Below are 13,690 nucleotides of genomic sequence, written 5' to 3'. Positions count from 1 at the left end.
CCGCGACCTGCTGCAGGCTGTGCAGCTGCACAGGCACGTCCAGCACAACTGCTGCCTCAGCTCTCCCGTCTTTCTCCAGTCCAAGAGTCTAGCTTCGCGCTGCCCGGGAGTAGCGGCGTGGATATGCCATGGCCTGGGGCCGATTGCACGTAAGGGTCTTTGCAAGAACCGTCTTTCGTGTCGCACATTTATTATGATGCGCCATGTGAAACGCATTTTAAATGAATTACCTGCAAACATATTTTATTCATCCGTTTAACTTTAAGTAGACAATTTATGAAATGATGTAATAATATCATGAAATCGTATACAAATTACAATTACAAATTGATTTAAATGCCAGCTAACGAATTCTATTTAGTATTTGTTTATCATCATACATTTCAGTAGGTAGGACAACGAAAAAAAAAAAAACATTGCTCAAAACTTACCATAAAATTTCCTAAGTAAATAGTGAAAAATAAGGCTGGCTTAACTGCAGAATACCCCGACACTGCTCACTACCCAATCGTTGGTCAGCCAACACAACGATGTCAAGACCTATAGCTATATACTAATTCAATGGTATATAGCCTAGATATATCCATACTATTATATACGTACATGCATTACTGGTACTACTACTACTACTATACTACGTACGTACGTACGTATGACGGTACGTACGAGCAATGCATCCAGGCCATACGTAATGACCTTTGCCCTTTGACTACTACTAGAGCTATAATTAAACATCGTTGGGTGCGCTGCTAGCCAACGACCCACGTTGTGACGGTACGGACGGTGCAATATAATATTCAAAACATCGTTGGCTAACCAACGACCCACGATGTGAAACTGTTATATTATAAAATAAGATTAATACACTCTTTTAAATTACCTACTAGAGCTATATACATCCTTGGGTGCGCCGCTAGCCAACGACCAACGATGTGACGGTGCCATGTAACATTTAAAACATCGTTGGCTAACCAACGACCCACGATGTGAAGGTGCAATAGTACAAGATTAATACACTCTTTTAAATTACCTACTACTACTAGCTATTGCTATACATCGTTGGGTGCGCCGCTAGCCAACGACCAACGATGTGACCGTGCAATGCAACATTCAAAACATCGTTGGCAAGCGTTTCAAAGTATGGTTTCACAAAACAGTTTAATATATGCATATCCTGGTTAGTGAGGTGATCGATGTCATTCACTCTCTATTTCTTTTGTATTTTTTATACATGAAATATTTTCATTTTTTCTTCATTAAAATATGAAATAAAGTTTTAATTCCCATTGAAGGAATTCAATGGGAATTGAATTCAATGGGAATTGAATTCAATTAGGGTTAGGGTTAGGGTTAGGGTTAGGGTTAGGGTTAGGGTTAGGGTTTAGGGTTAGGGTTAGGGTTAGGGTTAGGGTTAGGGTTAGGGTTAGGGTTTAGGGTTAGGGTTAGGGTTTAGGGTTAGGGTTAGGGTTAGGGTTAGGGTTAGGGTTAGGGTTATATTCACATCGTTGGCATCGCCGGCAATGTTGGCCTCTACAACAGGCATATTCACATCGTTGGCATCGCCGGCAATGTTGGCCTATGTAAGATACATTCACATCGTTGGCACTGTTGGCATCTACTACAGGCACCAACACATCGTTGGCATCGCGGGCGCTGTTGGTATATACATACTAAACATACATTCACATCGTTGGCATCGCCGGCAAAGTTGGCCTATACTTACTAAAGATACATTCACATCGTTGGCATCGCCGGCAATGTTGGCCTCTACTACAGGCATATTCACATCGTTGGCATCGCCGGCAATGTTGGCCTCTACTACAGGCATATTCACATCGTTGGCATCGCCGGCAATGTTGGCCTATGTAAGATACATTCACATCGTTGGCACTGTTGGCATCTACTACAGGCACCAACACATCGTTGGCATCGCGGGCGCTGTTGGTATATACATACTAAACATACGTTCACATCGTTGGCATCGCCGGCAAAGTTGGCCTATACTTACTAAAGATACATTCACATCGTTGGCATCGATGGCAAGGTTGGCCTGTACTACAGACACCAACACATCGTTGGCATCCTGGCCGGCGCTGTTGGCCTATACGTACTAAAGATACATTTACATTGTTGGCATCGTTGGCACTGTTGGCATCTACTACAGGCACCAACACATCGTTGGCATCGCGGGCGCTGTTGGCCTATACATACAAAAGATACATTCACATCGTTGGCATCGCGGGCAAGGTTGGCCTATACTACAGACACCAACACATCGTTGGCATCCTGGCCGGCGCTGTTGGCCTATACGTACTAAAGATACATTTACATTGTTGGCATCGTTGGCACTGTTTGCATCTACTACAGGCACCAACACATCGTTGGCATCGCGGGCGCTGTTGGCCTATACCTACTAAAGATACATTCACATCGTTGGCATCGAGGGCAATGTTGGCCTGTACTCTACAGTACAGACACCAACACATCGTTGGCATCGCGGGCAATGTTGGTCTACATAGGAAACTACAGATATGATCGCATCGTTGGCATCGCGGGCACTGTTGGCATGTACTACAGACACCAACACATCGTTGCCATGGCGGGCAATGTTGGTTTACATAGGCAACTACAGATATGATCGCATCGTTGGCATCGAGGGCAATGTTGGCCTGTACTACAGACACCAACACATCGTTGGCATCGCGGGCAATGTTGGTCTACACATACTACGGAAATATACACATCGTTGGCATCGCGGACACTGTTGGTCTACATACTACAGAACACAGATATAGATCGTTGGCATCGAGGGCAGTGTTGGCCTGTACCGACTACAGACACCAACACACCGCTACCATCGCGGACTGTGTTGGCCTACACGTACTACGAAAATATACACATCGTTGGCATCGCGGGCAATGTCGGCCTACATACTACAGATGCACACAGATATATATATAGATCGTTGGCATCGCGGGCAGTGTTGGCCTGTACTACGGACACCAACGCACCGCTAGCATCGCGGACTGTGTTGGCCTACACGTACTACGAAAATATACACATCGTTGGCATCGCGGACACTGTTGGTCTACATACTAATCGCGCGCGCTCGCATCGTTAGCGTTACAGTGCAGTCTGAACACTTAGAATCTATTCAAAAAATACTTGTAAGTTGTAAATCATTCAATTATTTATTATAGCTGATTTTCTGATTTGATAGCTTAAGTACATCGTTGTGCGTTGGCTCTCCAACGATAAGGTAACGCAGTGTCCGGGTATTCTGCAGTTGTTCCATAAGGCTTAAATGCTCCATAAAATGTGTCTGGATTTGCATACAGCATTTTGGCCCATCCCCATAGGCACACACAGCTACATCTCAGCCGCCGACTACAGAATAATTGAAGGCACGGTGCATTCAACAAATAACGTTAATTTGCGAAAAATTAATACGAGGACTTACAGAATGAAGTCCTCCTACAAAACTTACGAAACGATGTGAAGTCAATTCCTCATAATTTGATGAATATCCCTCAAACACAAAATGCGTCATTTAAGCGTTGATTTTTCTTCTCGTTGACAAAATACGAGAGCTACCTTTCTAGCTCTCAAATTTTTCGTCTAATGAGCGAAAGAGGGCGCGCGATTTATCTTCATATCAAAGACACTACAATTGAAAGACTAGACACAGAAATTATCTTACACGTAAATCGATGCAAAGCGTTACGCGAAGTCGGCAAAGTGTTCAATCTTTTTACTGTAAAGACTTTGGTGGAACGTTAATTGACAAACGAACGGTAGCACTTGCTGGGCTTTGTTCAAGGTACATAGAATTTTCTATATTTTTTGTTTAATTTGTCATCGTTTTGAATATTTTCCAAAAAGTATTATCGTCAGCAAAAATAATAAAAAAGTATGTTTTTTAAGTTATTGCATTTATTGGGGTCTCTATTTTATCAAACAATTATTGGAATTGCGCATACAATGAATAATGAATCTAGTTTTAAAAATACCACCAAGCCGAATTAAGGTTGCGAACTGTATTAGCGCCACCAACGACCTTCCTTTTATTTCCGTGGAAGAGACGTGCGAAGCCACTTTCCAGGCGGAGGTAAGCGATTTTGCTCTTTTTTGTGTCCTTTTTAAATTAAAAAAATATGTTAAAAATTTATAATGGAACGCTTTCTACCAGAAAAAGCCCTGGGGCGGTATTCTGAAAACGTTCTTATCTTAATTTTGTTCTTATCTACGTCACGATCTGAAATTGGTATTCTGAAAACGTTCTTATCTTTTTCTTATCTTTTGTTCTTATCTTTTTCTTATCTTGCTAAACATCCTATGCTGAGCGCGTAAATGTATTACTCGCGCATATAATACAAAAGCGCGCTAAAAAGATAAGAACAAAATGAAGATAAGTGGTATTCTGAAAACGTTCTTATCTTTTCTCTTTCTTATCTTTCACGATATTTATGATAATATTTAAGATAGCTAGAGGGTTATCACGATGTCCGCGTTCTTTCTTGCTCAAACTCGATGGTCACTAGTAGTAACAAGTACCCACAAGTATTCATCCCACCCTTTCTTTTATTCACCCTTTATTTTGCCCGTCTCTTTTTTTCTATCCCTTTTTTCTTTATTTATTTTCTTTTTTTCTTCCTTTTTATTTGTCTGTCTTTCTTCCTTTCTTTCATTCTTCATTTATATCTTTTGTTTTATTCTTTTTGAATCTTTTAATTTCTTTAATTTTCTTTTGCTTTGTTTCATTTATTCTTCATCTTTCTTCCTTTTTTATTTTCCCTTTGTGCTTTTTTTTCTTTGCCCTTTTCTCTCATCCTTTCCTTTTTTTTTCTTTCTACCTTCACTTTTTTTTTTCTTTTTTTTTCTTCCTTATTTTGTTTTTCTTTCGTCTTTTTACATGCTTTTCCTTTTCCCCCTTTTTCTTACTTTCTTCCTTCCCTTAATTTGTATCTTCCCTTATTTATTTTTCTTTCTTTTATTTTTTCCCTTTTATTTTTGGGTTCTTTTTTCTGTTTTCGTTCGTTCGTTTGTTCTTTCTTTCATTTTGTTTATTTCTGCTTCCTGACACTCTTGTGTCTTATTTACTTTCTTTCTTCTATTTTATTCTTTATTTCGCTCATTCTTTTTTGTTCGTTCTTTATTTGCTCTCTTTCCTTACTTTCTTTCCTGTATCTTTCTTCTATTAATATTTAAAAATCTTTTTCTTTATTCTTTCCATTAATATTTTTCGTTTTTTTTTTAAATTCATTCTTCACTTTTCCTGACTTTTTAATTTTCCTTTTCGTTCCTTTTCTTTCTTTGAATTTACCTTTCTTTCCTTTTATCTTTCTGTAGTCTTTATTTTTGCTTTAATTATCCTTTATTTTTTTCTCTCTAATCTTTATTTCTTTGTTTCATTTTTGTTTTTTCTCTTTTCCTTCACTTTTTACATTTTTTATTCCTTCTTTTCTTTCTTACTGTCTTTCATTCGTTTTTTCTAACTTTTTTCTTTTTCGGTTCTTTATTACTTCATTTTATCCTTTCTTAATCTTTTTATTTTTTCCTTTTACTTTTTTTCCTTTAAGGTTATTTCTTTTCTTTCTTTATTTTTTCTTCCTCGCTTTATCATTGATAATCGTTCTATTTCTTTTTCCTTCTTTTATTCATTCTTTTTTCTTTATTTATTTTTTTCATTTTTAAGTTGTTTTTTTTTGCTTGCTTACTTTCGTTTACTCTTTATTTCTTTCATTATTTTCTGCTTTGTTCCTTTCATCTTTTTTTTTTAAATTTCTCCTTCATTCTGACACTTTTCTGTCTTCTTACTTACCTACTTACTTTCTTTTCTTCATATTTTATTCCTTATATTCGTACCTGCTTTATTTACTTTTTTCTTTACTTTCTTTCTTTATTTTATGCACGTGTCTCAAAATAATAATCAGTCATTGCGTATAAATTGCCTATTTCGCGCAATGCGCCAGAAACAGTGTACGCGCAGCGCCCATGATATTCTCTTGACATAAGGGACGCTTCTATTGGTTAAACTGCCAATATAAAGCGCATTTTGATTGGTAATATCCTAAAAATGGGCGTGTTGAAGATAAGAAGGAGGCAGTCCTTACAAAGATAAGAAGATTTTCAGAATACCGATTTGCAATTATTTTAGCTTCTTCTTATCTCAATGAGATAAGATAAAAGATAAGAACAAAGATAAGAACGTTTTCAGAATACCACCCCTGGTGAGTAGCGGAATGGGTTTCGGCTAACATCATTCACGTTATGAAGCGATGTTAACGACAACTCTAAAATCCACTACAAAAACACGTTGGTTGTGCGAGGTTCGTATAGCATATACTAACCTCGCAATAGTGTGAGTGCCCATAGGCTATACTGTGTGGGCTAGTGGCTGAAAATGGGCATTTTTAAGTCTTTATGCTGACCTAGACTGTTTGAGCCTATGTGAGCTGCCATGGAAACATGTCACACACAGTGGCAAATTGTATAGAACGGATAGCGGTGCGTTTAACGCTAGCGGGCATGTATATTTTGCTTATTACATGACGTCATCCAGCTACTGCCGAGAGCCAATTTATGAATGAAAATATAGTAAGCATGCGCAGTGAAAGCCTTCCATAGCCCCACACAGTATTCCACCAAAACAAGTGTGCAATTCTCTATCACCTCGTACAAAATCGACCAAGAATTTCACTTCTCTATAATGTATATGAATTATGAAAGGTATTCTCGGAGGATCTATTTTCTCAACGATACCGCACAGGTAAGCGAATTTCGATTACTTCTTGCTTTTCTGTCAAAATCTTACGAATTAGCGTCGATATCGCATCGTGTTCGTTGGAGTTTGTAGAGTCTATCGCAACGTGCACAAAGTCAATTGATTTCCGGGTTTCGGAGCGTCGCGTGAATATCCATGAAATTGCCGAGTCTCGATAATTTTCGATCGATACTGGAGCGATCCGATCGCAAACCAAGACCGTTTCCCGCGTAGACAATGTGAACAGATATCGTTATCGCTATCGATACTTTCGCACGCAGTCCGAGGGAATTATTTTGGCCACCACGTAGTCATGTGATCTGCGCGATTGACCAATCAGCGGTCTGCGATTCGCTGAGCTGAGACGGTCTATCCGTTGCACACAGTCTATGGACGATTTGCCACTGTGTTACATTGATAGATAATCAACTTGGCTACCAGAAAATGTGAAGATGTTGCTACATTTCACTACATTGTGCACTCAAAATAGAGAATGAAAATTTGAGGCAAATTCACCCATTGACTTTTTTGACACATGTCTACAGCACAAATCTGGTGCCATTGCCCACCCTAATTTCAGAAATATCCCGCATACAGCTTATCATAAAAGATGGGTGACACGAAAGACGGTCCTTGGAAAGACCCTTTCGTGCAATCAGCCCATGATGTTTATCGGTATTAAGCAGTGTCATGTCTCTCGCGTCTCAAGTCTCTTGACAATTATGTAACTAGCTGCTAGGTACATAATTGTTGAGAGACGCGAGTTAGCAGTTTCTCGACCTTTGAGTTCTCAACACCAAGTGTCTACTGAGGAGACTAGCTAGGGTGTGATATAGGCCCAAAACAAAAGGAACAACACCTTTCTATTTTGCATGTCTATTCTCTGAGACATTCTGGTGCTAGCGCAGGTGCCACCAGTCTGGAGAAGAAGAAGAAAAAGATTGATGATGATGATGAATGATGATGATGATCAATGATGATGATTATGGATGACGATGATGATGATGATGGAGGAGGTAGAGAAGAGAAAGCAAAGTCAAAGAAGATGAAGAAGACAAAGAGAAGTAGATCTAGACTAGACCTACAGAAGACAGATGCTACATGTAGAAGAAGGAGAAGACGTAGACGAAGAAGAAGCCAAAGATTAAGAAGAAGATGACGAGGGAGCCAGAACAGAAGGAGAAGAATAAGAAACTTACCTGGCCGTGTCAAGTCTGCAGTTTACCCAATTTCACAAAATCTTGACTCAAAGTAAAAGAATATGAATGATTGATGGATGACTTAACACATTAGAATCTGCTTTTTTTTTCTTGCCTGCATAATGTAGCACGATGTGTTTGCTGAGAGCAGCGGCGGCATCAACAATGAAATCTTAATCTTAACGAAGGTTTTGAAATGCACTCATAAAGTATATGGATCTTGTTTAGAAACTTGGACATAAGGATTATCAAGTATCACTGATTGATAATCTTACATGAGTTACAGCTCACATGACTAAGGTCAAAGGTCATGTAGGGTCAATGGACTTTGACCATGTTGTTTGTTTCAACATTGACATCTTAACCAAAGTTAAGTTTTTGAAATGACATAACTTTAGAAGTATATTGACCTATTTTTATGGAGCTTTGACATAAGTGCAATCAAGTATCACCAATCATTTTGCAAAAGTTTTAGGTCACATGATCAAGGTCATTTAGGGTCAATGAACTGAGTATTTTATTAACAGTGTTTTTCGTGATTATATCTCAGTTGTTTTCCGAGTCAGCACTGCTGCTACATGTAAACTGGGTACCAAAAGAAACTTTTACAAGGGCATTGTACAAACTCCACTCATTCAAAATGGAACAATATATTTACCCAGGTTAGCTTCAGTAATCTTTTAAAAGCACATGTCAATAGTTAAAAGATTGGTTCAATCACAGATTGACTGGAACAGCCACAGACAGATACAAAGAGGTTATTAGCTACAGATGTAACATTAAAAAAATTCTGAAATTTTCTCAAATGTCACAAAAAGCCAGACACGTGTTGAGACCAAAGAAGCATGATTGTTCTAAAGAAGTGTGATTGTTCCTGTCATTTAAAATTTTGATGTTAACTTCCTGTAGCTTCTTTGTGATTGAGTCAATCACTTAAACTAAATTGGGAAGTTTGTTTCATCCCATCTCATTTTTATTGGCCCTTTTTTTGTGCTCTTTTGTGACTTTAGATTCAGAAACCAATTGATGTAAGGGGCTATAGTCTCCCTGTGATTGAACCCCAATCTCTTCTAATAATTGACATGTGCTTAGTAAAGATTATTGAAGATAGCCTGTTAAAAATATTGTTCATTTTGACAGAGTTGAATTTATACAGTGTCCTTGTAAAAGTTTGACAAGTTTCTTTTGCAACCCAGTTTATATCGAATCGTGTAATGCAGATGAGACTTTCAAAGGCATTCTTGATTAAATTTCTTTATAAATTTGGCTTTCATGTTTTGTTCACCAGAGTGCTCAAATGTGTAGTTTAGAAGCCTGCTACTGGTGAATAACACAGATATAAATTAAAGTGTACATAATCTTGTTTAGATATTTTTAAGTATGCCATGTTTCTTTTGCATATGTTGCATGAGAGCGAAGTTGGCTCAGTCAGTAACGCGTCTGCCCGTCGAACCAAAGATCGTGGGTTCGAGTCCACCTCGGGCGGATGACTGAAGCCAGTGCGTTGTGTGTAAACGTCTCTCCCATGTTTCATAGATGCAGGCTATGTTACAGTGGAAAACACTCCGTCCCTCGGATAGGACGTTAAATGGAGGCCCCGTGTAGAGGAGAATCACCACCTTTGCACGTTAAGAACCCACTGCACTATTCGAATAAGAGTAGGGGGAAACCCCGGTGTAGTGGTCCACCTGCATTCCCCCAGTTATCGGGAGGAGAGACCTGCGGGTCACAGTTCTGTGTGCGCGCCCTTGTAGGCGACCCAGATTGGCTGGCTCCTCCAATGCGCCTTTGAATGTCTTTGACAGATACATGGCGCTATACAAATGCTGTGCATCATCATCATCATCATCATCATATGTCTTGGCAATAACACCAAAATCATTTGGCACATCCATTGCCATTTTGGGGGATTATGTTGAACTCATTGTTAGATCATTACCACAATGTCATTCAATTTACAGTTTACCTGTCTTAGTGGCAACCTGTCTTTAGTGATAACCTGTCTTTGGTAGTTAACAGAATTGTCTCTGAATTGAAAAGAATGTGTGTTAAAGAACCTGTCTACAGTGGTCACTATTTCTGTTTCCCTTTGGTGGCTTTAGTGGAGACGGTTGTCACACTGTGAATTCCTGGAATGGCATTGTACTTTGTTATAGATGCATTTTATCATACGACTGCTAAATTGTAGAAGGTTGTATACAGAGTTATGTGAATTCTTTACATTTAACAATGCCTTGTATGTGGCATCGCATCAACCTTGTTACACTGAGAGAATACCAAACGGCATGTTTCTACAGAGAATCGTTGAACAATATTACCCTCATAAGTATCAAGAATTCCGGAAAACTTCCCTGTAGAAAGAGACGCAATGCAGTTTATTGATAAACTGCATCGCGCAAAATATAGTTTCTTAAAACCACCTCTGGGAGGTGGTTATTGCCATGTTAATCTGTTTATTTGCGATGCGGAATATGAGTTAATCTGATTATTGCTCTGAAGAGATGGGTTGGTTTAAGGGCGATAAGGTTTTTCGATTCTGGAAAAGATAAACCGTTTTTAACGATTCTCTGTAGAAACACGCTGAATGATATAATTTGGGTGTGATAATAACCCAACACGAACAATAATATCAACAACAACTTAACAACCGCAACAGCTACTTGAATTCAAATTTCAGCAGAAATAATTTTCCATATTTGTTATTCTTTCAGGTCTTCATTCCAGCAAAGCTGGGGAGCAGTGTGAAGCTATTGTTCGGTTTCCCAGACTGTTTGAGAAGTATCCCTTCCCCATCCTAATCAACTCGGCATTTCTCAAGCTAGCTGACGTCTTCAGAGATGGGTATGTGTATGTGATGTGATTTTTGTGTATGTTGGCAACAAAGAATAATATGGAAGGAGTTAACTTGGTTAGTAGTTCATGGTGTTAGACCAAAATAAAAAGTTTTTGGAAAATTTCACAGATTTCAAGAACAGAGAATTTACCAAATATAAAGAACATGATTGGGGAGGGGGATAATGTGGTTATTACTATTAAATATATCAAATTACACCAAAACAATGGAACCATCTAATATACATCATGTTTAGCCCTTGTCCGCAAAGCGACAGTTAGGTTTTAAACAGAATTTCATTTCACAGAAGGAATTAGACTCTGAATTTTAGGACACACCAAACAATACAGAATACAATTTATATTTAAATAGCAGAAAACTGGGACATTTACCTTACATGTACATCTGTAAATAACTAACAGTTCATAGGAGTAATAAGGAGGTCAAAGGCAGATGGACTTTTGATATTTTCTAAAGGCATTTCAAGTGTCCTTTTTATAGATTTTGTTCTGTACCACTAATTTATCCTTTTTGGATGCACTTCGAGTGACTGCAATCATCATTCCTTTTATCATTTATTATTTACATGTAGCAAATACAATATTTTAAGGGTTAGCAGCTCTGTCTATACTATTCTCATGTTCTCCTCCTTAATTTGTCTGTTTTCATGTCCAATTTGATGTCCAGAAATAACTTCTTGCGTCAGTGTGTCTTGAAGGTCTCTCAGCAGAGCGTGAAGCATCTTGATAAGATTCTCAATGTGGATGAGTTTGTGAGGAGGATATTCTTTGTCATCCACAGCAATGATCCTGTGGCAAGGGCCATTACTCTCAGGTGGGTGCTTTGATGTTGGTGCTAGTGTTGGTGGTTGAAGCATTATTCATATTGCCTTCCCTGAATCCAACTTGTAATATGAGTTTACACAAAAGATTAAAATCACATTATTGATTGTTTAACCTCGTGAGATTCATCATGAGGCCAGCTTTATGTTAAGTTTGGTGCTGTAGTACAACACCATCACCATTATGTCAGCACCAATCTTGCAACCTCCCAGTGTAGTGCTATAATCATAAGTTTGAAAGACATAAAAGTGTCTGTCTAAAGTCAAAATGGTTATCAATTTAACACCGCTTTTAGGTTTTAGCTCAACATGAAGAATTTACATCAAATTTATATTTTGGGGGATGTGCAAGTTCACTTTTTCTAATAATTATAACAACAACAATAATTAAATGATAGCAATATGTCACATTTATAAAGTGCTTATGACAATATTTCTAAGTGCTGCATACTATTTCCCTGTATGGCTATCCTGATCAGGCATTCAAGGAATTTCTTTCTACTGGGTACCCATTTACTATATCTGCTAGGAATGAAATTGTATCTCATGTATTAATTTTTCATAAGGTTCAGATCAATAGTAAATCAAACAGATAAAATCAGTTAATTCAAATCACATATAATGAATTCTGATCTTCAATTGACATAGACTGTATAGTGAAAATGAAATTTCTATAATCTTTACTTCATCTATCAAGGGTTCTTGGTAGCATAGCTCCAATCATTGCAGAACGTAAACGGGTCCATCATAGCATCCATGCTGGTCTGGATTCTCATGATCTTGTTGAGCTGGAGGCAGCCATCTTTGCTGCCTCTTGCTTTGCAGCAGAGTCTAAGACATTTGCTTCCGGTATCAGCAACAAACTGGTCCAGTTAATAGAAGGTAAGAACAAGTTCTGATGGCCAGAATGAATAGATTGTACTTTTTTTTTGTATTTCTAACGGGTGTTTTTCGTAGTTAATGAATAATGAAAGTGATATCCCATACCCTGAAGTTGATAGGTGAAGTGTCTTGCTGCTTGTTTTACAAAACAGGTCTGTGCTATTTAAAATGGAATAACATTGTCAGCTTCCATATGAAATTCGAAACTTTTCAGCTGATTATCTTGATCTTTGCCCTTTATTTCACTTTTCTTCACTCTCTTTTCCTTTTCCCCTTAATTTTTTATTTCATTACCTGAAATTGACTCCCTGGCAATGTACCACAAATCCCTTTCTCTAAGAGATGCCGTTGGATGCTGAAATGGGCCTATGGTCAGTATTGATGTTTGGCAACTCTAAATTTGTTGCCTCTTTTCCTTACACAGGTTTAGCTACACCTATTGACATCAAGATGAAGCTCATCCCTATCTTCTGTCACATGCACTATGACAGTGAGCTGTCTGGTAGCGTGCGTCACATGTGTCTGCGACTCCTGGAGTCCTATCCTGCAGAGAGTTTCTTGACCGTCACCCTGGACACCCTGACAGACCTTGCTGCTGCTTCACATATACACATCCCTGATCAGGTAACGAGGCATGACTGGGTATTGCAAGGTGCTTGTGTGCTTGCTTTTTAGTATCAATTCAAATTGTATTTTCCAATGAAGTTTACTTCACATTGTAAGAGCTATTGACAACTGGATTCATTCTTACCTAATTTTAGCACAAATCTAATTTTGCTTCACTGCAAAGAGTATCTCTTCATCAATCATGTTGGCTGTACAATCACTTTTCTAAATATACCCAACAAACTGGAATTATCTATTTACTGCATTCTGAGATAAATGAGGAATGATCAACAAAAGTCATGTCATAAACTTATTAATTGATATTTTGTCATTCCTAGGTACCGTAAGTATTCTTCTCATGAACCACATTTCGACTGCTTGGATTTCAGTGAAGGCAGCAAAGAAAAATCGTAGTACTGAAGAATTATGTTATACATTTTTAATGTAATTCATGAATAAACTGCTAGGAGAATAACGAACACTAGAGATAACTCTCTTTGGGGGGGGGGGGTATAAATCTCTCTGTTTAAATATAAAGATATGCATCTTTTCCTGGCACGTACTTT

General features: G+C 38.2%; 1 protein-coding gene across 1 annotated transcript in view; it reads left to right on the top strand.

Annotated features, from left to right (window-relative positions):
- The first annotated feature begins 7,748 nt into the window (after positions 1 to 7,748).
- The window catches only part of LOC129265456 (integrator complex subunit 7-like), a 21,786-nt gene continuing 15,844 nt past the window's right edge, over positions 7,749 to 13,690 (top strand). The window contains exons 1-5 of the mRNA XM_064101376.1: positions 7,749 to 7,866; positions 10,674 to 10,803; positions 11,483 to 11,629; positions 12,334 to 12,518; positions 12,943 to 13,142. Of these exons, the coding sequence (XP_063957446.1) occupies positions 7,749 to 7,866; positions 10,674 to 10,803; positions 11,483 to 11,629; positions 12,334 to 12,518; positions 12,943 to 13,142 (780 nt within the window). The remainder of the gene's footprint in view (positions 7,867 to 10,673; positions 10,804 to 11,482; positions 11,630 to 12,333; positions 12,519 to 12,942; positions 13,143 to 13,690) is intronic.

This window comes from Lytechinus pictus, chromosome 7, assembly GCF_037042905.1.
Source record: "Lytechinus pictus isolate F3 Inbred chromosome 7, Lp3.0, whole genome shotgun sequence".
NCBI lineage: Eukaryota > Metazoa > Echinodermata > Echinoidea > Temnopleuroida > Toxopneustidae > Lytechinus > Lytechinus pictus.
The sequence above is the reverse complement of the archived record's forward strand: the minus strand, read 5'-3'. Positions and strand labels throughout refer to the sequence as shown.